At 47.6% G+C, this 21,338-nt stretch overlaps 4 protein-coding genes across 7 annotated transcripts; 3 read left to right on the top strand and 1 right to left on the bottom strand.

Annotated features, from left to right (window-relative positions):
• The first annotated feature begins 530 nt into the window (after positions 1-530).
• Positions 531-4,940, top strand: LOC119135394 (nucleolar GTP-binding protein 2-like). The gene is made up of 16 exons (XM_037272931.1): positions 531-769; positions 998-1,079; positions 1,192-1,286; positions 1,470-1,609; positions 1,719-1,903; positions 2,060-2,126; positions 2,204-2,362; positions 2,455-2,568; positions 2,646-2,774; positions 2,938-3,042; positions 3,141-3,299; positions 3,567-3,674; positions 3,740-4,188; positions 4,294-4,358; positions 4,533-4,624; positions 4,762-4,940. The coding sequence occupies exons 1-16, from the start codon at positions 706-708 to the stop codon at positions 4,909-4,911; spliced, it is 2,163 nt and encodes a 720-aa protein (XP_037128826.1). The 5' UTR covers positions 531-705; the 3' UTR covers positions 4,912-4,940.
• Positions 4,416-6,816, bottom strand: LOC119135405 (axonemal dynein light intermediate polypeptide 1-like). Of its 4 annotated transcripts, XM_037272955.1 has the most exons (6): positions 6,401-6,714; positions 6,000-6,118; positions 5,761-5,930; positions 5,501-5,679; positions 5,055-5,219; positions 4,416-4,996 (listed from the first exon to the last, which is right to left on the bottom strand). In XM_037272955.1, the coding sequence occupies exons 1-6, from the start codon at positions 6,668-6,670 to the stop codon at positions 4,961-4,963; spliced, it is 939 nt and encodes a 312-aa protein (XP_037128850.1). In that variant the 5' UTR covers positions 6,671-6,714; the 3' UTR covers positions 4,416-4,960. The 4 variants fall into 4 exon arrangements, with proteins under 4 accessions (XP_037128850.1, XP_037128848.1, XP_037128849.1 ...); XM_037272953.1 differs by having other exon boundaries at positions 5,501-5,930; positions 6,401-6,816; XM_037272954.1 differs by having other exon boundaries at positions 4,416-5,219; positions 6,401-6,785.
• Positions 6,817-6,836: 20 nt separating this feature from the next.
• On the top strand, positions 6,837-8,629 carry LOC119135403 (smad nuclear interacting protein 1-like). The gene is made up of 4 exons (XM_037272950.1): positions 6,837-7,116; positions 7,308-7,428; positions 7,583-8,124; positions 8,194-8,629. The coding sequence occupies exons 1-4, from the start codon at positions 6,971-6,973 to the stop codon at positions 8,450-8,452; spliced, it is 1,068 nt and encodes a 355-aa protein (XP_037128845.1). The 5' UTR covers positions 6,837-6,970; the 3' UTR covers positions 8,453-8,629.
• Positions 8,630-12,074: 3,445 nt separating this feature from the next.
• LOC119135389 (mitogen-activated protein kinase kinase kinase 5-like) lies at positions 12,075-21,281 on the top strand. The gene is made up of 28 exons (XM_037272919.1): positions 12,075-12,562; positions 12,662-12,801; positions 13,023-13,210; positions 13,403-13,571; positions 13,781-13,887; positions 14,041-14,211; positions 14,321-14,433; positions 14,520-14,679; positions 14,908-15,058; positions 15,213-15,317; positions 15,732-15,781; positions 16,231-16,326; positions 16,510-16,594; positions 16,670-16,803; positions 16,882-17,009; positions 17,098-17,234; positions 17,311-17,416; positions 17,666-17,823; positions 17,898-18,096; positions 18,169-18,334; positions 18,665-18,830; positions 19,058-19,240; positions 19,301-19,406; positions 19,504-19,720; positions 19,789-19,895; positions 20,059-20,153; positions 20,237-20,313; positions 20,518-21,281. Exons 1-28 carry the CDS (start codon positions 12,172-12,174, stop codon positions 20,606-20,608), a joined length of 3,996 nt encoding a protein of 1,331 aa, XP_037128814.1. The 5' UTR covers positions 12,075-12,171; the 3' UTR covers positions 20,609-21,281.
• The last annotated feature ends 57 nt before the right edge of the window (positions 21,282-21,338 follow it).

The following is a 21,338-nucleotide window of genomic DNA, read 5'->3' as shown; positions in this document are numbered from 1 at the left end:
CTATTCTTCTATTTGAATTGAGCTTTCTCGTTTACCGTAGGCACCCCAGCTCACTGTAGTGATGTGCATTTGAAGTGAACTGACTCTTTAGAATCAGTTCACTCAAAATATTCGTTCAAAAGAATCGTTCACGGAATACGGAAAGAAATAAAAAGACACTCAAACAAAGACATTGGGCCATTGGGTGACTTGGTTACACAATCTGCCTACATTTGTTATTTCGGGGGACACCAACACATATTACACATAACGTAAAACACATACGCATATTGTCATATAAACCAATTAACCAAATGTCCGATCTTTCTGTTTTCATGCGCAAAAATAAAAACAAAACACTCAAACAACAGACAAGTTTGAAAATAAAAGTTGATTCAAATAAAAATAATAAAAGTACATTATATATATATATATATATAGAAGCATCATCTCCCCGCCGTTGCCGGTAGCTTGGAGAAAACGAGCAGGAAAAAAAAGTGGGCTCCCTCGTTCACTCACACATCCGTTCAGTCACTCACATTCACTGAAAAGATTCCTTCTTTTGAACGAATCGTTCACTCACGAGCCAACACGATTGTCGACACGTGTGCTGCGCGTCGTCGAACGAAAAAAGAAATAACAACGAACTTCACCTTTTGGCACATTTATTTGGAGCCGTTTTTTTAAATATATATCTGAGACGGCTTCGCCGGTTGAACGGTCAAGATGGTGAAACCTCAATTCAAGGGAAAAAGCTCGATAAATCGTTCGACGTCCAGCAGCAACCCTGGTAAGTAAGCTAACTTCGTTAGCCACACGGTTTGTTTACAGTCAGCCGACTGACATTTAGTGTAAGCTCAAGATCAGTACGAGAAACTTGCATCATTACAGCAGCAATAGTGGATACTGGAAATAGAAAATAGCATGCAAAGAAGACAGACTTGTGTTGGAGTGTAGCCCATCATCACAATAAATCACATGAAATATTTGTCAATGTAATTGTGTTGTTCCCCCCCAGATCGGGTCACGGGTGGGGGCAGCACCATGAGGGATCGCGCTACCATCAGACGTCTGAATATGTACCGACAAAAACAGAGATGGTAATTGATTTGTTTTTTTTGTGTGTGTTTAATTGCATAGAAACTGCTGCAATGTTGTGACACGTGTGCCTGACCTGAATCCGTTGTTTTGTTTTTGTTTTTTTTAAACCAGTAACAACAGAGGAAAAGTCGTCAAGCCCTTACAATACCAGTCTACTGTGACTCCCGGGACAGTGGCTCGAGTTGAACCCAACATCAAGTGGTTTAGTGAGTTCAATGGCAGATTTGCTATTGTTATGCGAGTGTATGTTGAAGACCTGTTGTGTCATCTGTTTAAAATGTAAACACCAAAGCAACATTTCAACCTGTATTTGTTTCGGACACATGTAGGACAGGTCAAATTGCCGCGCAAGTAACACAGGGGTTCATTTGCAACTTTTTGTCATGCAGCAAACACCCGGGTGATCAAGCAATCATCCCTGCAGAAGTTCCAAGAAGAGATGGGTGCTGTGAAGAAGGATCCGTACCGCGTTGTGATGAGACCGAGCAAAGTGCCTATGACGCTGCTGCACGACCGAGTCAAAGCGCACGTGAGTGAAAAATCAGGCTCATGTCCTACGACGCAACTTCAAACACAAGAGATCCATTTTTGTAGTCATGCCCCAACATGACAACAACCTCTCCTGCTTCTTTTGGCAGAACTCCAAAGTGCACATTTTAGACACGGAGGCTTTTCAGACCACGTTTGGACCCAAGGCACAGCGGAAGCGGCCCAGTCTTGTGGTGACCGACGTCAAGGACCTGTTGGAGCGAGCCGAAGCTTCGTCCTTGAGCTACAGTGCCGAAAAGGACAAAGACTTGGTGACGGAGGACACGGGGGTCCGGTAAGGCCCGGTGACGCAGAATTACTTTAGCGCAGCATCTTGCGGAGCTACAAAATACGAATTTCAAAGTCAAAGTCTGCTTTATTGTCAATTTCTTCACATGCCAAGACACACAAAGAAATCGAAATATACATATATATATTTGGTTTGCAACAGGGACGCGGTCCGCGAAGAGATTTTCAAAAAGGGTCAGTCCAAGAGGATTTGGGGAGAACTTTACAAGGTATGGTTGCACGCTAACATGGATCCTGTGCGCTCAATTGGGAAAGTCAACAAACGGGTGCTTTTTGCCCACTCCAGGTGATCGACTCGTCCGACGTCGTCATCCAAGTGCTGGACGCCCGCGACCCGATGGGCACCCGCTCGCAGAGTATCGAGGCTTACATCAAGAAGGAGAAGTCGTGGAAGCACTTGATCTTTGTGCTTAACAAGTGCGACCTCATCCCTACTTGGGTCACCGTAAGACTTCCCTTCCTCCAGCTTGGCCGGCCGGCATCTCTTGACTCTTGAGCAGCTTGACTGAAACACGGGCTGGCTCTGTGTTCAACCAGAAACGCTGGGTGGCGCTATTGTCCCAGGAGTACCCCACCCTGGCTTTCCACGCCAGTCTCACCAACTCGTTTGGTAAAGGCTCCCTCATTCAGCTCCTCAGGCAGTTTGGCAAGGTAGACTCGCTAAAGCTTTTCGAAAACAAAACCTATCAACTGAAAGGTAACTTCTTTTTTTCTTTCTTCCCTTGCAGCTCCACACAGATAAGAAACAGATCAGCGTGGGCTTCATCGGTTACCCCAACGTGGGCAAAAGCTCTGTCATCAACACACTGCGCTCCAAGAAAGTCTGCAATGTGGCGCCCATTGCTGGAGAAACCAAGGTACACTTTCTCAATGGCACATAAAAAAAAAAAGATCTACTACTAAGCAGTGGAGCAGATGATGAAAGCAAAGCATCCAAATGTGTTTTCTATCTATCTATCACATTTCTATCTAAATGTGTAATGATCTGAAGATATTTTTTTTTGTTGGGCTTGGTCCCAGGTGTGGCAGTATATCACTTTGATGCGACGCATCTTCCTCATTGATTGTCCCGGTGTGGTCTACCCTTCAGAGGACAGCGAAACGGATATTGTTCTTAAAGGAGTGGTACGTCGGACTTTTCTTTCCTATTTCTTGGAGTGTGTTACAAAACAAAAATACTTGAGGCTTAAAACCTGCTGCACTCCTATCCCTCTTCACGAAAGGTCCAAGTGGAGAAGATCAAGGACCCCGAGGAGCACATCGGTGCAGTGCTGGAGCGGGCCAAGCCGGAGTACATCCAGAAGACGTACCGCATCCCCACGTGGAGCTCGGCAGAGGATTTCCTCGAGAAGTTGGCCTTCCGCACCGGCAAACTTCTGAAAGTATGAGCGGGCGGTTGGAAAAGTCTGCGTGAGAGGAAACAATCTCTCTCTCTCTCTCTCTCTCTCTCTCTCTCTCTCGTGTAACGTCAGAGCTCAATGAGGAAACAGAGGAAACAATGATCACGTTTTTGTCTAACTTTTTAATCGATTATTCAGAGGGAAATATTTTTGCTAGTCTTTTTTTTTTTTGTACATTAGGATTCCCCCGTTTTTAATTCTATGAAGTATATGATAGTTATTAGACATTTTGTCTCGTCTCGTGTGCAGGGCGGAGAGCCAGATCTGCCCACGGTGTCCAAGATGGTGTTAAATGATTGGCAGAGGGGGCGGATACCTTTTTTTGTGAAGCCTCCCGGCCCCGACTTTGACCAAGAGGTAAATCAACAATTTGCTGCATATTACAGGATGTCACATGACCTTTTTTTCCTCCGTTTCACAAGGAAGTCGAAGCTCCCCCGTTGGCAGTAGCCGACGCGCAAGAAGTCCAGACGGAGGAGGCCGCTGCCGCGCCCGCCCCCGTCGGCGCTGAAGACGAAGAGCGGCAGAAACGGCGAAAGAAGGAGGAGCTTCACAAGATTTTGTCCAACGTGCGGCAGAACTTCGGCAAGATCAACGTGGCGCCCGAATTCAACGAGGAGGACCTGGTCCCCGTGGAGATGCCCGACCTGGACATCTCCGGCTCGGAGGCCGAGGAGGAGGAGGACGACAGTGAGGAAGAGGAGGAGGGTGGAAAGGAAGAAGAGAAAGCGGGAGGCAGCGAGCCGGCCGCCCAAGAGAGTCCCCTTGTCAAGAAGAATTCCAAGCAGGTGATCCGCGAGCTGGACGAGAAGATCGCCAAATACAAGCAGTTTCTGGACCGGGCCAAATCCAAACGCTTCTCTGCCATCAGGTCGGTGTGAGCGCTCAACCAAATGCTGAAGGAGGAGGATGGCACATTGTTTTGATCCAGTTGAAAACTAAACTCACCTTCTACTTGGACTTCTTTTTTGAACAGGATACCAAAAGCTGATTCGGACAAATTGTTATCTAACATCAAGACCAAACAAGCGCAGATGAAAGGTAACTAAGAATCACATCTTTTAACATTGATCAATATTGCGTTTTTTTTTTTTTTTTGTGCAATACATGTTAACTGAATCTTTTTCCCCTTCAACAAGCGTACATTGTTATTCTTGCGCTAGCCTCGCTGTCAACATCGTTTTTCACTGACACTCTCGTTTTCATTTATTTTAGTCACTGCTCAGAAAAACAGAAAGAGGAAAGCTGACAGCGCCGATGAGGAAGATGGCCCATCCGCCCGACGACCCAAACTCTCGTCCAAAGAGGTCAAGAAGAACATCAAATGCATTTGACTTGTTTCAATTCGTGTTTCCACACATTGAATCACTTTTGTAAACGTCTGTCACAAAAGTGAAAAAGGTAACGGGTCGTTTCAAATCTCTGTGTTTTCCCACTTGTACAGAGAAGAGCGATGGATCGCGCCCAGCGGTCCAAGAAAGTCGGCTCGCGCTACTACGAAACGCACAACGTCAAGAACAGGAACAAGGACAAGAAGATCGACAGCCAAGCGCCAACGTCGGAGGGCAGAAAAGCTAAGAGAGCTAAGCGCTAAAGGATAGCAATAAAGTCGGTTTGGAAAGACTTTGAATGATGTTCGGAAGTTACTTCTTTGGCGTGACAATTCCTTCCAGCTGGGCCTGAACGGGAATACAGATATTAGGAGAAGGGAAGTCGTGACGAGTCGCCGTGTTCTACCTTGAGCTGCTGGTTGGTCTTCTTCCAAAACTGAATCTGCTCCACGTGCTTCTTTTCTTGCGCTTCCCGTTTTTCCTCTTCCCTTTTCTCGTTGGCGACGCATTGGGCGTTCTGCGCATTCAGCCGCATGGTCAGCTCCTCCTTTTCTTTCTCCAGATCGTTCATCTGGAAGTGTCAATGCAGCTCTGTATCATTTTCAATGGAGACGCATTATGATGTGTTTATGCCAAATCAAACTTGTCTTGATTAGATGTCTGTGACTTCAATCGTTATGACAACAGGTGAGGAGAATGGCTTTTGCTTGTGGATGAATGATGTGCATGCAAAGCGCTAAGAACGCCATACTGTATTCCATTTTTTTCCTCCGTTCATACTGCCACCTGCTGGATGTGCGCTTGAACTGCATTTTGTCGAGCCAGGCATAAAACTGGTGGGGGGGTGCTTACTCTTTTTCGCATGTCCTCCTTGTCCTGCTCGGCCTGGAGAGCTTTCCTCATCCCGAAGACCACGCTGCTCTCGTACAGGGTCTGGTAAGCGGCCACGGTCGTTTGGATCTCGTCTCGGACGCGCAGCAGCAGGAGACCCCGCTCGACACAGTTGATGCTCACCTGCCGGATCAGCTCGTCTCGAAATAAAGAAAAAAAAAGTCCTGCAGTGACTGCCTTCATTCCTGCGGCGTCGTCAAATTGCCACCATTCGTAGTTACCGAAGCACTGAGAGTACAAGTCCCTGCGAATGGGGCAGATGCCCGTTTCCAAGGCCCGCCTCTGCTGCAACTTCCTGTCGAGCGCCTCTTCCAGCTTGACCACGTCGGCCCGTGTACTTGGCGTACTGGACACTCGTTGGGCCCACATGGCGTTGCCCTCCGCCCACTCTCTAGACGGAGGTTACAATGCCAGTTTGTTGGGGTGCTGGAAAAGGCGTTGCGGGCTGGGGCGCACTCACCTGGGGGGAAAGATGACGTTGAGGACTTGCTCATTTTCAGGTGACCCTGATTTGCTTTGAGGGGGAGGGGGCACAGGGGTGTCAGCAGGCTGATGTGGGCTCACTTTGAATGGACGCCCCTGCAGGAAGATAAACCTTTAAATGTTTTCTGAAAAAGGGCTGTAGTGTTAGGAGAATAAAGTCATATTTTCAAGGAGAAAAAAAAAAAAAAGACTGGACCGCAATTTGAGAATACAGCTCACACTAACAAGTCTTAAAGCGTAAAACAATGACGAGCACTCAGGACAAACACGTTACCTACAATGAATAGTCTGTTCATAATTAGAATTGATCTGTGATTATGACAGCTATTTGTCATTCATGCAGTTTCTCAATTTCACATCATAAATGTGTCTACTTACTTTTACTGATTTCCTAACGGTGCCTTTGCTTATTGAAACGGGAGTGTCATATTTGAGAAGAGACTCTGTGAACTCACTCATCTTGTATGATATGTTAGGATGATTTTTTTTCCAATTAAAATACAAGCTCCAGCTACACGTTGGTTTCAAGTAAAAAAAAAAAAAAGTTCGCGTTGACGTTTTTTTGTCGTTATGGCAACTGTCTCCTGGTGTCCATTTCTTTCGATCCGGGTAGGATCGAAAAGAGTAGAAAAAGTAAGATGTTACCATTCATACGTTTAATTTGTATCATAAGTTAAAGAGCAGGTTTTTACGAAAGAATGACATTTTTGTATCGTGTTTAAGTGAGATATTTCTAAAAATGAAAAATGTGTGACTGCAAAACGGAACCATTCTACATGCAGTTATTCGCCGGGGCACATTCAGCTGTTTCTCATCGGAAGCGGAAGTAAAGAATCCATAACGTACACTAGCACAACTGTTTTTCGCTTAGTTTGATTTCTAGGAAACGGTCATGTACGCTTAAGTTCAAGTGCTCTACAACTTTTTGGGAGGAGTCTTGAAAAGCAAATGGCCAAAGAAAAACGACACAGGAGAAGGGACTCGCCCGAAATGAAAGTTAAGGTGAAACAAGAGAAGCTAAGCCCCGCGAGGCCGCACAGAACACGCCGCTCGCCCAGTGACAACAGAAGCCCACCGAGGAGGAGAGCCAGCAGGTCTTCCTTCTTGTTATTAAGACATTGTGTTTTAAATCGTGTTTTGTTCTTCCATAAAACAACGCGTGGTTCAAATGACAACATGTCGATAGTGTAGCTTAGCTTGTTTGGCTAGCCGTTAGCATTTGTTGCGCAACAAACCAAATGTTATGCTTTCCAAGATTTGTTTTGTATGTTTATGTTCGGTCCAGGTCGCCTGTTAGGGCAAGCGAACGCTCGGCAGGCAGGAGAAAGAGCCCCCCTCCCCGGCGAGGTAGCAGATCTCCTCGGAGGAGAAGTCCTCATCGCAGTGCTGATGTCAAGTTAAAGCGGGTGAATTAGTCGTTTTCTTCTCAAAATGAATCGCATTACCAAACGAGGCTTTTCTTTTTTCTTTTTTTTTTTTCTTCAAAACAATTGACCAAGTGACTGTTTCATCTCAAACTTATTTTCCCAAATCATCTTTCTATTACCAATTGCAACACAGGAGCGTGACGAGCATCGTTCGGGCGGAGATGAGCAGAGAAGAAGAAACGAGCAGCCGGAGGAAAGGCGCAGCAAGTGGGAATCGGAGCGACCTCACGAGAGAGAACGGAACGGCGACAGACGGCGGGAGCGGGATGCGGCCACCTCGCAGCAAGCGGAGCGCCGCCAGCACGACGAGCAGCGGCGGGAAAATCGTGAAAGGCGCGAGGAGAACCAGGAAATGAACTTTGGCCGTCAGGAGAGCGCCAGCAACAGCCCGACGGAGCCCCCCGCCGACAAGGAGAAGCCCAACTTTGGCCTGTCGGGGGCGCTCACGGAAGACACCAACACCTTCCGGGGAGTCGTGATCAAGTACAACGAGCCGCCCGAGGCGCGCATTCCCAAGCGGAGGTGGCGGCTCTACCCGTTTAAGAACGACGAGCAGCTTCCCGTCATGTACATTCACAGACAGAGTGCCTATTTGTTGGGGAGACAGCGGAAAATCGCCGACATTCCCATCGATCACCCGTCCTGCTCCAAGCAGCACGCCGTCTTCCAGTACAGGTAAGCAAGCGCAACTAGACTGGAGTCAAACCCTTCCAGTCGAACGACTCTCAAGAGCCTCTTTTTCAGAGTGACGGAGTTCACGCGGGCCGACGGCACCGCGGGCCGCCGGGTGAGACCGTACATCATCGACTTGGCGTCGGGCAACGGCACTTACCTGAACAACCAGCGGATCGAGGCGCAGCGCTACTACGAGCTCAAGGAGAAGGACGTGCTCAAGTTCGGCTTCAGCAGTCGCGAGTATGTCCTGCTGCACGAGTTCTCAGACACCAGCGAGGTGGACGTCAAGGAGCAGCCGGACGAGGAGGACGAAGGCCTGGATGAGTAAAAGAATAGAGAGAGAGATGTTCAAATTGTACGATGTGGTCTTTTGTGTTTCGAGACGGGACCTGATGAAGGAAGCGGTCGAGCGTGACCTTAAGACCCGCCTTTTTATTTTCTCACGTCAGTCATGTAAAATTACATTTTTCTACTGTAAATAAAGACTGTCAACTATTAAACTGCATCGACCCAATTATTGCCCATGAAATATTTGAAAATTAGTAACATCATTTTCATTGTGCCTTGTCTGCCACATCAGCGATGGGACATTCTTTTCTCGGACTATTGTAGAAGGGATCAGACACGTGCTGCGTATTTTGATATTTATCGGCACTATCAATAACCTCCAAAATATGAACGGAAAATTGAGTCCATTTTGGAAGCAAACATGTCGACGACTCCTGCGCTAAATCAAGCAAAAGCGCTACCCCGAATGTCCACAAGGTGCCGCTCGCATTGTGATCCACAGTGAAGCAACGTGCAGCCAGCCAGTCAGTCTCTTGGCTGCAAAAGTGCAAGACTGGCAACAAAAGGGGGTTGGCACCATAGCTCGTTACATTACGCAAGCGTTTGTATTATTGTGAAAGAACACAATTAGGGAGGTAACATGTGCCGAGCCGAGCTTATTGCGCAACCCGCCACCACAGTTCAAGACAATGAAAAGTTACCGCGGGCGGAAGTCAACAACTTCATTGAAACATTGAGTGCCAAAGCAGAAGGAACACAAAAAGCACAGGCATCCGGTTTCAGGATATGCTTCGTCACCGAAGTAGGGTGGAGTTTCGGGAATGTTCGTCGATTTGACACCACCCAAGCGGAGTGGGTGGGCGGGCGGCCACTCACTCGCTCGAGTGATGTGCATTCCAGTTCTTTTAAGTGAACTGAATCTTTAGAATCATTTCACTCAAAGATTCGTTCAAACGAATCGTTCAACGAATCGTCCCCCCACACACACTGATCCTTTTTTAGCTCCTGCAGAATGTGAAAATGACCAAAATATTTTCACGCAGGTGTGTTTAACGAGGGTAACTTGGAAAACATGTTGGAACGCGGCCCAGAGGACTACAGCTTGACACCTGTGTCCTTTGACCATGATATTTCCCTAATAAAGTGGCTTGTTATTAGGTACACTTGAAAATGGCGGTGTACCTAATGGAGTGTCCGAGTGAGTCCCTCGTTAAGCGCACCTGCGTGAAAAGTTTTAGCTCCTGCAGAACGTGAAAATGACCAAAAACTTTTCACGCAGGTGCACTTAACGAGGGAATCACACGGACACTCCATTAGGTACACCGCCATTTTCAAGTGTACCTAATAACAGGCCACTTTATTATCTTGGAAAACATGTTGGAATGCGGCCCCGAGGACTGGAGCTTGACACCTGTGACCTTTGACCATGATATTTCCCTAATAAAGTGGCCTGTTATTAGGTACACTTGAAAATGGCGGTGTACCTAATGGAGTGTCCATGTGAGTCGCTCGTTAAGCGCACCTGCGTGAAAAGTTTTAGCTCCTGCAGAACGTGAAAATGACCAAAAACTTTTCACGCAGGTGCGCTTAACGAGGGAATCACACGGACACTCCATTAGGTACACCGCCATTTTCAAGTGTACCTAATAACAGGCCACTTTATTATCTTGGAAAACATGTTGGAATGCGGCCCCGAGGACTGGAGCTTGACACCTGTGACCTTTGACCATGATATTTCCCTAATAAAGTGGCCTGTTATTAGGTACACTTGAAAATGGCGGTGTACCTAATGGAGTGTCCGTGTGAGTCCCTCGTTAAGCGCACCTGCGTGAAACGTTTTAGCTCCTGCAGAACGTGAAAGTGGCTAAAAGTTTTCACGCAGGTGCACTTAACGAGGGTAACTTGCAAAACATATTGGAACGCGGCCCCAAGAACTAGAGCTTGACACCTGTGACCTTTGACCATGATATTTCCCTAATAAAGTGGCCTGTTATTAGGTACACTTGAAAATGGCGGTGTACCTAATGGAGTGTCCGTGTGATTCCCTCGTTAAGCGCACCTGCGTGAAAAGTTTTAGCTCCTGCAGACCGTGAAAATGACCAAAAATCTTTTCACGCAGGTGCGTTAACGAGGGTAACTTGGAAAACATATTGGAACGCGGCCCCGAGGACTAGAGCTTGACACCTGTGACCTTTGACCATGATATCTCCCTAATAAAGTGGCCTGTTATTAGGTACACTTGAAAATGGCGGTGTACCTAATGGAGTGTCTGTGTGATTCCCTCGTTAAGTGCACCTGCGTGAAAAGTTTTAGCTCCTGCAGAACGTGAAAATGACCCAAAACCTTTCACGCAGGTGCGTTTAACGAGGGTAACTTGGAGAACACATATTGGAACGCGGCCCCTCGAGGACTGGAGGTCGGCACCCCTGGTTTAAGTGAAAAGTGCCACACCCGCCCTCACCCCCACTTTCTGATTGGCTGTTTGATCTGTGACGTCACTTGGACACTCCATTAGGTACACCGCCATTTTCAAGTGTACCTAATAACAGGTCAGTTCATTAGGGAAAAATCATGGCCAAAGCTTAACTGAAAGTGAAAAGTGCCACACCCGCCCTCACCCCCACTTTCTGATTGGCTGTTTGATCTGTGACGTCACACGGACACTCCTTTAGGTACGCCGCCATTTTCAGGTGTACCTAATAACAGGCCACTTCATTAGGGAGATATCATGGTCAAAGCTGAACTGAAAGTGAAAAGTGCCACAGCCGCCCTCACCCCCACCTCCTGATTGGCTGGTTGATCTGTGACGTCACACGGACACTCCATTAGGTACAGCACCATTTTTAGGTGTACCTAATAACTTTATGCATTTTTTGAACGTGTCAAGAATGTGTATTTGACTCCTTGCTCTTTATTTTGCGGGACACCAACACATATTACACAACGTAAAACACATATACATATTGTCATATAAAGCAGTTAACCAAATGTCAGATTTTTGTTTTCATGCCCAAAAACATAAAAACAAGGAATAAAACACCAGACAAGTTTTAACAGGTTTTAATGTTTATTAAAATAATAATAATAAAAGGAAATTTCAAACCAGCAATCTAATATGAAATTGCAGTGGATAACAATATTTAGGCGTATATATGCATACACGTTATTTGAAGTGTTATGAAATAAAGATGACCTGAAGAGAAGCATAATCTCCCCGTTTTTGCATAACGGGGCATCCCTTCATGCAATCAAGTTAGCCGTTAGCTTGGAGAAAACGTGCATAAAAGAAGTGCTGTTTCACGGAGTGATTCTTTCTTTCCTTGGCAAATCGTAAATCGACATTCTGGCTTCCATAGTTGACGCCAGGAGGGACACGACGCAACACATTCACTGATGAACTGGAAATGCAAATCACTCACTCAGTGACTCTTTCATTCACAGATCCGTTCAGTTCGCGAGTCGTTGGTGAACGGGAAGTGACGTCATTTTCTTCTTCGTTTTGTTTTACGGCGAGGTGGCACCAGCTTCAATGCGCATTACCGACACCTACTGGTTGAAGTCATATGAACTGAAAAAAGAACGAATCACTTTAGGAAGTGATCTGTTCACAGAAAGGATTCGTTCTTTTGAACGAATCGTTCTCTCGCGAGCCAACACTAACTAACTAACTCACTCACTCACCTGAGGGACTCGCAACAACAAAAAGGTCAAGCAAGTGGCGAGCAAGACACAGACTAGAAAGAAAACCCTAACCAGCAAATGTACACGACGGAGCGGAGGCGCATGAGCCTCCGGCGGGAACCCGCCGCCTGGCTGCAGGCGTCTGCGGGAAGTATGTGGCAAGACCCGCTGGCCATGGAGATGAGCGCCCGGAGCAGCGCCGCCAAGAACGGCGTCGTTTCGCCCCGGAGCCGCGGCCGCGCCGTGTCGGTGGCCTACATCGCCAACGACAGGGAGGACGTGGACGCCGTGGACGCCGTGGACGCGGCGGCGAGGGCGGCGAGAGCGGACAGCGCCCCAGCCGAGCGTCACTTGTCCCTGGCGTGTCTGAAGGAGGCGTGTGCCGACTCGCGGGCCTCGTTTCAAAGCATCCCCTTCGAGAGGATCTCCATGGCGACCACGGACGTCCTGGATAGCTTTTACAACGCAGGTGAGTTTGCAAGCGTTTTTCGCCAAGCCTATTTGGTTCGTTCTTCTTCTTCTTCTTCCAGTATTTGCATTGAATGAGCCAGCACCGTTTTCTTGTCAGATGTGGCTGTGGTGGAGATGAGCGACTCGTTCTGCCAAGCGTCCCTCTTTTATCACCTGGGAGTGAGGGAAAGTTTCAGCATGACCAACAACATCATCCTGTACTGTTATAAAGAGGATACAGATCTGCAGGCTGTCAAAGTAACGTGGCTCACTCACCTTGCTATTTTCTTTGTTGACTGCTGAATCATTGGATTTAATTACCATTGTCTTTGAATCCATCTTGCTGACGTCCGTTGTTTCCTTCTGATAAGTGTCGTAATTATGAAAGTCATCCAAATCAAGTGTGTGTGTGTGTGTGTGTGTGTGTGTGTGTGTGTGTGTGTGTGTGTGTCATTTTGTATATGTGAAACTGGATTCAGGAGCAGTGCGGAAGCTACACGTTCGTGCCTTACGTGGTGTCGCCTCAGGGCAAAGCGTTTGCCTGCGACGGTACACTGATGACTGGCATCAAAGAGTTGATGCAGACCACTTTCCAGTTGGATTCGCTTCTCACGCCATTGGCGGAGCGACTCACACATTTGCTCGACACCGTGGATGTGCAATCCAGGTGAGCCATCTCGCAGCCACGTCAGAAATATGGATTGGAATTTGGTTCAAGAGGTCATTCCTACGTATGCATCCGAATCATTGCGGTGGATTTGCGGTTCTCTTCAATGAGCGTTGGCAGTACGTTCTCTCCCGTTGTGGCCGCTGAGGCAAAACAACGGTCGGAGAACGACTCCGTATTCTCCTCCAACAGCGAATACTTCCGAGAGTCCATTAGGCACGACATCCGCTTGGCAAGGGAGCGCTTCAGTGGTCAGGCCCTGAGCCAGGAGCTGAATCGCATCCAGATGCGTCTGGACAGTGTGGAGCTTCTCACCCCTGATATCGTCATGAACCTGCTGCTGTCCTACAGGGACATTCAGGTGACACGTAATGTGGATAAAAACCGAGCCTAGATATCACGACGTTTGACCTAAGATGTGGCCGGTTAGCTCAGTTGATTAGAGCTCGGTGCTCATGACGGACGCCAAGGTCAGTGACGGGTTCAATACCCGTACGGGCCGTCGTGAATGTCTTTTGTTGTGCAATTGATGTAGTCGTGGAACCCAGATCTGTATTTGATGTTTCGCAGGATTACGACGCTATGATCAAACTGGTGGAGATGCTGAACAACCTACCCATGTGTCTCGTGGCAAGACATCAAAATATAAAGTTTCACTATATCTTTGCTCTCAACAGGTAGGCAGATGATTTACAATCCATTCTTTTCGTGCTCTTTTTGCATCATACTATATCATATTTCCTGTCGTGCTCTACCCTTTTATCATCTCATCTTATCGTACCCCGTTCTGAGTCGTTCATACTTCCTGTCCTATTCTTTTACCCTAATAGGAGGAATCAACCAGGCGATCGTACCAAGGCTTTAGAGGAGGTCCTTCCCATTGTGCAATCAGAAGGCACGGTGGTGTCCGACGTCTACTGCCTGTGCGGTCGCATCTACAAAGACATTTTCATTAGCTCTGGCTTCAGCGACCAGCTCAGCAGAGATCAAGCCTGCTGCTGGTAGGATAAAAGATTGATTGATTGATTGATTGATTGATTGCTTGATTGATCCTATCGTGTTCTCTCAATCAATCGCCCTCGCTTTAAATGCCGAGTGATTCATTTGTAGGTACGGCAAAGCCTTTGAGGCCGAACCTACTCTTCATTCTGGTATCAACAACGTGGTCCTTCTGATGGCAGCCGGACATGAGTTTGATACGTCCATTGAGCTGCGCAAAAAAGGTTGGAGTGCTTTCACTTTGAATGAGTATATTTACCTCAATTTGAAATAAACAACCAGATTGAATTTTCACTTGTTTGGTTTCTAGGTGTGGCTTTAAGTACTCTGTTGGGCCGGAAGGGCAGCCTGGAGAAGATGAAGAACTACTGGGACGTGGGTTTCTACCTGGGCGCTAACATCCTGGTCAACGCGCATAGGAAAGTCATCGAGGCTTCAGAGAAACTGTACAAGCTCAATGCTCCACTTTGGTGAGGCCAATCAAGATTGCCAATCAAGTGGTGCCTTGAGATGCGAGTGTGTGTGATACTGTTTATTTTCACTACTTACTGCTTGTAGCAAACTGTAAAACTCTCTTGAAAACAATCACATAACTTTGCTTGAAAGTCTACTAGGTAAATGCGAACATATAACGGGAGCGCAGAATCACATGTGAGGATAAAATTCATTTACATTCTGTGATCATTTGTTCTTTTCAGGTATGTAGCATCAGTGATGGAGACGTATACTGTGTACCAGCAGTTTGCTAAGCCTCCCGAGGTGAAGTCTCCCAAACAGGACACCATGGACTTCTGGATGGAGCTTCTGTTGCAGTATTGTAAACCCAGCGTCTGCACAGACCGCTGCCCGGTAACAAAACCCTGGCATAACAGTAAACAAGGCCGGTTAGCTGAGTTGGTTAGCGTGTGTTGCTAATGACGCCAGAATTGTCAGGGCTTTAACTTGCCAGACAGAATCTCCCAATCAATATCCTGGAAAGTTTCATATTAAACCTGTTTTTTAGGTGCTCATTTTGGAGCCCACTAAAGTCCTTCAGCCTGCTGTAGTGTCTGTGAGCGAGGGGAACAAAAGTCACACTGTCCAGCTGAAACACGTCACACCCTTCAAGGTATGTGATTGCACCCTCACACACACACACACACACACACACACACACACACACACACACACACACACACACACACACACACACACACACACACACACACACACACACACACACACACACACACACACACACACACACACACACACAACACCTCACTCAGGTCATGCATTTTGTACATTTTTGCCTCGGGCCACCTAGCACAATTGTTACCAAAGTCCTGAATTGGCGACCATTCGTATCTCAGCGAATAGTGAAGGCCAAATGCCAGGGTGCGGTCTTTGTGCGGGACTATGTGTCATACCTCAGGATGTTTACTTTTGCGTGTGCGTGTGTACAAACTGTACCTGCAAAACACTTAGAAAGCCAACCGTGTCACCTTTTGAAATGTAAATTGTTTCTCTTTGGACTCAACAGAAAGGCTTACATCAGTGGACTTTCCCGGCCGCTGCAATCCGGGGAGTGAGGTATGCTACTGCGTGTGCTGACAACTTTTAGAATACCTCCTCCCGTACGTGTGTGTGTTGGGTGTGTTCAAAGCCTGCAGCAAAATATGTGCTGGTTGTCAAGGGAAAACACTTGACTTGTCTGGCCTTACACGTTGCCCCTTTGGGATGTTGGGAGGGATGAATCAAAGGGAAACGTATCATAGAAATTAAATCAATAAAAAAGTATGTCCTAAAAGCAGAGAAACTTCGTACCTGAGGTTTCTTCTTCTTCCAATATTAGCGTATAATGTTGCTTGACCTTGTTTTCAGGCTAGAAAATGATGTCAGCCGCTTATCTCCAGTATCCTAAAAACAAAACAGGCTGTAATTGACCAATTCAACTGACAAACGAGAAGCACAACTTTGAACGCTGTCCCTCCCTCCTCTATTTTGAACGACACTGCAAAGTTCCTTTCTGCCCTCTCCAGCGTTTCAAAGATTGACGAGCGGAGCTGCTTCCTGTACGTGCACTACAATTCGGACGACTTCCAACTGTACTTCCCGTCAGAGCAGCACTGTAAAGAGTGAGTGGTCAAACATATATGGATTCATAAATAGGCTTCTTAATTGGCCACAACCAACCAACCGGGTGTGGGATGGCAAAGGCAGGCACAAGGTTAATGATGTCATTCAACTTTGAAGTCAGGTGATAGTTGGACATGGACTTGATACTCCTGGATTCCTGTCTCTCGCTGTTGTCTCCTCAGTTTCTGTGATTTGGTCAATTCTCTGCTTCAAAAAGCTGAGAACGCCTCCGAGGATTTGAATCATCACAGTGAAGGAATACTTGAGGTTGGTCAGCATCACTCCCATTGGCGTCCTTTCAGAGTTGCTTGTCTCAAAAATGATCCGTCGACCTCGCCCCAGTATGTCTACGAGACCAACGAGAACGGCGACAAGGCGGTCCTCGGGAAAGGCACCTATGGCATCGTGTACGCCGGCAGGGACGTCAGCAACCAAGTGCGCATCGCCATCAAGGAGATCCCAGAGAAGGACAGCACGTGAGAGGGTCGTTTCGTATCCCGAGCCACCGTTTAGCAGGGTAACCCGACTGGCGTGACCAAACTCTCTCCTCACAGGTATTCCCAACCTCTCCACGAGGAGATCTGTTTACACAAGCGGCTGAAGCACAGGAACATCGTCCAGTACTTGGGCTCCATTAGTCAGGACGGTTTCATCAAGATCTTCATGGAAGAAGTACCAGGAGGTTTTTGTAGCTGTTTTGAAACACTCTAGGATGCCACAAGAAGAATTGTATCGTGAGCTCAGCTCACAAATCGTTGCCACCGCGACAGGAAGCCTGTCGTCCCTGCTACGCTCCAAGTGGGGCCCGCTGAAAGACAACGAGGCCACCGTCATCTTCTACACCAAGCAGATCCTTGAGGGGCTGAGATACCTTCACGACAACCAGATTGTCCACAGAGACATCAAGGCGAGCATCTGGGAATAAATGGGGTCTTCAAGCTGATACTCGTGTTTGTGTGTGAATGTGCCATTGTTTGCTGCAGGGTGACAACGTGCTGATAAACACATACAGCGGCGTTTTAAAGATCTCCGACTTCGGAACTTCCAAGAGGCTAGCGGGTATCAACCCCTGCACTGAAACCTTCGCCGGTAAGATGCTACAATTTCAGCAAGGTCCATGAATACGGCATGAATTCAAATGCATGGAAATGCTATTCATTCATTCATGTATTTTTACAAATACATCTAATGCCAGCTATCGTGAAGTCTGCTGCCGCCCTCTAGTGGCCCAGTGGCTGAAGCTAACCAGTAAATCCCATGTTTTTCTTTGGAGAAACCTGATAGATAGCTAAGTCAAGGTACCACCACTGTACCTTTTCATTGACTACCCATCAATAGGAACTCTCCAGTATATGGCACCCGAGATTATCGACCAGGGGCCCCGGGGGTACGGGAAGCCGGCTGACATCTGGTCCCTCGGGTGTACCATCATCGAAATGGCGACAGGCAAAACGCCCTTCCATGAGCTGGGGAGTCCTCAGGCAGCCATGTTCAAGGTAAGGACATTTTGGCCCAGAATGTCACTTCCCATTACAGCGTCATTGAACATCAAACATGAAAATGCTTCCAGGTTGGGATGTTTAAAATCCACCCCAAGGTTCCAGAGTGCATGTCAGCAGAAGCCAAGAGCTTCATCATGAACTGTTTCGAGCCCAATCCGGATGACCGGGCCACGGCAGCTGACCTGCTCAAGGACACCTTCCTCAGGTCGTCCCCTAGGAAGAAGACCAGAGCCCCGCAGGAGTGTGAACCAGAAGACTCCTCCGCTGGTGGGCCTGCTCGTATTTCCAGGCCTCACGAAACATGGAACTGGTCATTGGTATTGTCGCTGTGTTTTCCAGGTGACTACCACCGCAGCCTGTCTGTGCCAGTCTCCATCCGAGTGGAGAACACAGCCTCGGATTCCATCGACCTGTCCTGCTCGCTGGACTTCAGGGGGACACAGCGGTCCGTCTTCAAAGCCAACCATATCTCAGAGAGCCCCCCCGGCAATGGACGGTTCTTGCCGTGAGTTCCTCGACAGTGCACGTTTTATAATCCCGCACAGAATCTCATCATAGTGAGTAGTGCCGAGGCGACCGGTCGACTTGACTATCCCGCATTGATTTGGGACTATGAACCGATGCATTTTTTGGATCAATTGCTTTGAAAGATTTGGGTTGGGCTAGCTTGTTGGAGCTCCTACTTTTGTTTTCATTCCTTCCATCCATCCATCCATCCATCCATCCATCCATCCATCCATCCATCCATCCATCCATCCATCCATCCATCCATCCATCCATGGGTTTGGCTCACATACAGTGCTGTTTTTGAACAATCCCTGTGTGGTTTGTCAAGAGTGCCAGAGGACTCTGCACTGGACATGAGCAGCCCAGCGTCCACAGGCGAGAACATGGGCTTGTTCATGCTGAGGAAAGACAGCGAGAGGAGGGCCACGCTGCACCGGGTGCTCACCGACGACGTGGCCAAGGTGGTGGCCAACATACAGGAAGCCTTGCCAGAGGTACACCAATGCAAGAGAACTTGCGAGTCTTCCATGTCAAAAAAGAAATCTGCTTGGAGTTGATTTTGGTGGGGAAACATTGTACAAAATGAGTTCTTGCATTTCATGTTGCTTTCTTGTTCAGTCGTGTTGTGCCATCCTTGAATGTATTTATTTATGTAAGTAGTTGTAGTCACTGCACTAAAAGGAAATGATCCCTATCTGATTTTGAATATCTCCTCTAATAGTTTGAGAGGTCATCGCTCACGTCAGACTACATCACCGAGCTTGTTTGCTGTCTACGGGACAACATCTGCTCGCCAGACAAGAAGCGGCTGACCGGCTGCCTGCGGGACCTCCGAGCCACGCTACTATCCGCCGCCATACCTCTCAACAGCCTGCAGGCGGTGCTGTTCAGCTTCCAGGACGCAGTACGTCAGAAAGCGATTCGATGGAGTTGTGCACATATGATGATCTTCTGCTTTGTGCAGGTGAAGAAGGTGTTGAGGCAAGAGCAGGTGAAGCCTCATTGGATGTTCGCACTCGACAATCTTCTGAGGCAGGCCGTGCAGGACGCCATCACTGTGCTTCTTCCAGGTTCAAATTGTCTGCAGATTCTGGTTTGAGAAATGCGGCGTTAACCAACGCAATGGGCCCTGATCGGTTGTGCTCATTTGCCTTTGTGCCCTCGTAGAACTGAAACTCCAGCTGCAGTCGTCCTTTGAGACAGAGGACAGCACTCCTGAGGATGCGTCGGCTGAGACAAAGTCTGTCCACCAGGAGGCGGAGGCGACAGAACCCCAACGGTCCATGGACAAGATCCCGGAACCGCCAAGCCTCATGGACACCATCCTGGACAGCAACTGCTCGCTCGGTGACGAACTGAAGGACCTCCGACTGGAGACCAGAAGGTGGACCGTCCATCACAGACTCAACGTTGAATCCAGATTTCACGTTTTATGTACTTTTTGTCGTCAAGACTGCTGAGGCTGTTGAGTGACAAGGAGCGAGAGTACCAGCACCTACTGAAGACTTCAGTCCAGAAGAAGCAGGAGGACATTGATGCTATCAGAGGACACACTCCAGGTACAACATTTATTTGATTTTTGTTTGCCCTTGTTGGATGTCTGCACCATATTAGTGCGTATCCAGCTCTTCCTTGCCTCGGGGCTTAGGGTTTTCCGCCCGACCGGTTACTGTCACCTGGCTCATGATTATACCTGCCGGCCTTTGACATGGTTTGATCTAGATGACAGGTTGACTGCATCCACGAGCCGTGCGGACGTGATGGACATGGTTGCCTGGCTGGAGACCATCCCGGTAGACCAGCACACCATTGAGAAGGTAGCTCCACTCGCAGCGTGATCCCTGTTTGGTTCCTGTCTATTCACTGTATGTATGCATCATGATGGTTTGTTTTTTCCTAGTTGGTGGCTCACGAGTTCACGTTGGACTGTCTTCTGCAAATAGCCTGCAGGGACGACTTGATGTACTGTGGGATAAGGTAAGCGCACGTGTGGGGCTTCCTTAGTTTTGTTGTACTCCACCAATATCCCTTTTTTTTTTATTGTAACTTCCTTCTCACATGGGAATATTAGGACTTTGTTTTGGTAGCATGACAACAGCTTTTACCACTCAGGCCTTATTTTGGTGCAATTTGAAATTTTGTGAAATGATTTGTTCAGAATCTCAATGTTTTGTGTTTCAGGGGAGGCATGCTGTGTCGCATTTGGGCGGCCATTACGGCTTACAGGAAGGCTCACCCTGACACGTTTGACCAGGACGGTGCTGGACGTTAACGCTGATGCTTTAGTGGACAGGCTGGACCTGTTTCGGGCGCTATCACCATGATTTTCTTACTTTTAACTCTGTACATTTCAATGTAAATATTTAACGTCTCAGGGTCATTTTTTAATTTTTTTATATTGCATGCGGTGTACCTCATTGTTGACTTTTTTTTTACAAGAGCGTCGCTGAATGTCAGTACTCCATCTGGTGGAAACAAATAAACTACTAGCATGCCGCGTCACGTCAATTGAAACTCATCCTTGCTTGTTTCCTGTAAAATGCCGACCTAATTTTCGTAATATTTGTTGTCATTAGGGCGGCTTTTGGTGGTGGTGGGGGTTCAGTCTCCGGCTTTTTCCGAGGATTGGGGACACCACACCCGGGTGCTCCATCTGTGGGATTAGCAACAGCACCCACATCACATCACATCACATAGCAGCAGTCACGGCATTGTTTTGTATCGGCACCGCATCTGCGGGATGGGCTTTATTATGACAACTTTGGATTGTGTGTGAGCAATATGAGCTCATTCATTGTGTCGCTGTCACTCGTGAGTGATGACAACACGTGTCTTGGAATCTTGACACGCGCACAAGCTGCCACAATAACAACTTGTTTGTGTGTCTTGTCCAATGAGGAGCTTTTGTGAGGTTCTTAAATCTGTGGGACCAAATTATCTCAATAAATTGTTAAAGTTAAGTTAAAGTCCCAATGATCGTCACACACACACACACATCTGGG

Source organism: Syngnathus acus, chromosome 16, assembly GCF_901709675.1.
Source record: "Syngnathus acus chromosome 16, fSynAcu1.2, whole genome shotgun sequence".
NCBI classification, from domain to species: Eukaryota; Metazoa; Chordata; class Actinopteri; order Syngnathiformes; family Syngnathidae; genus Syngnathus; species Syngnathus acus.
Note: the sequence above shows the minus strand (reverse complement) of the source record. Positions and strands in the feature narration are given on the sequence as shown.

Coding starts and splice junctions, on each gene's coding strand:
- LOC119135394 (XM_037272931.1), top strand. CDS start 706: ATGGTGAAACCTCAATTCAAGGGAAAAAGCTCGATAAATCGTTCGACG. Junction 3,300..3,566: donor GCACCGGCAAACTTCTGAAA/GTATGAGCGGGC, acceptor TCTCGTGTGCAG/GGCGGAGAGCCAGATCTGCC. Junction 4,625..4,761: donor CCAAACTCTCGTCCAAAGAG/GTCAAGAAGAAC, acceptor CCACTTGTACAG/AGAAGAGCGATGGATCGCGC.
- LOC119135405 (XM_037272952.1), bottom strand. CDS start 6,670: ATGGTAACATCTTACTTTTTCTACTCTTTTCGATCCTACCCGGATCGA. Junction 6,119..6,400: donor CCGTTAGGAAATCAGTAAAA/GTAAGTAGACAC, acceptor ATCTTCCTGCAG/GGGCGTCCATTCAAAGTGAG. Junction 5,220..5,500: donor AGGAGGACATGCGAAAAAGA/GTAAGCACCCCC, acceptor TGACACTTCCAG/ATGAACGATCTGGAGAAAGA.
- LOC119135403 (XM_037272950.1), top strand. CDS start 6,971: ATGGCCAAAGAAAAACGACACAGGAGAAGGGACTCGCCCGAAATGAAA. Junction 7,429..7,582: donor CTGATGTCAAGTTAAAGCGG/GTGAATTAGTCG, acceptor ATTGCAACACAG/GAGCGTGACGAGCATCGTTC. Junction 8,125..8,193: donor CACGCCGTCTTCCAGTACAG/GTAAGCAAGCGC, acceptor CCTCTTTTTCAG/AGTGACGGAGTTCACGCGGG.
- LOC119135389 (XM_037272919.1), top strand. CDS start 12,172: ATGTACACGACGGAGCGGAGGCGCATGAGCCTCCGGCGGGAACCCGCC. Junction 15,782..16,230: donor GCTGCAATCCGGGGAGTGAG/GTATGCTACTGC, acceptor TGCCCTCTCCAG/CGTTTCAAAGATTGACGAGC. Junction 19,241..19,300: donor TGTTCAGCTTCCAGGACGCA/GTACGTCAGAAA, acceptor TGCTTTGTGCAG/GTGAAGAAGGTGTTGAGGCA.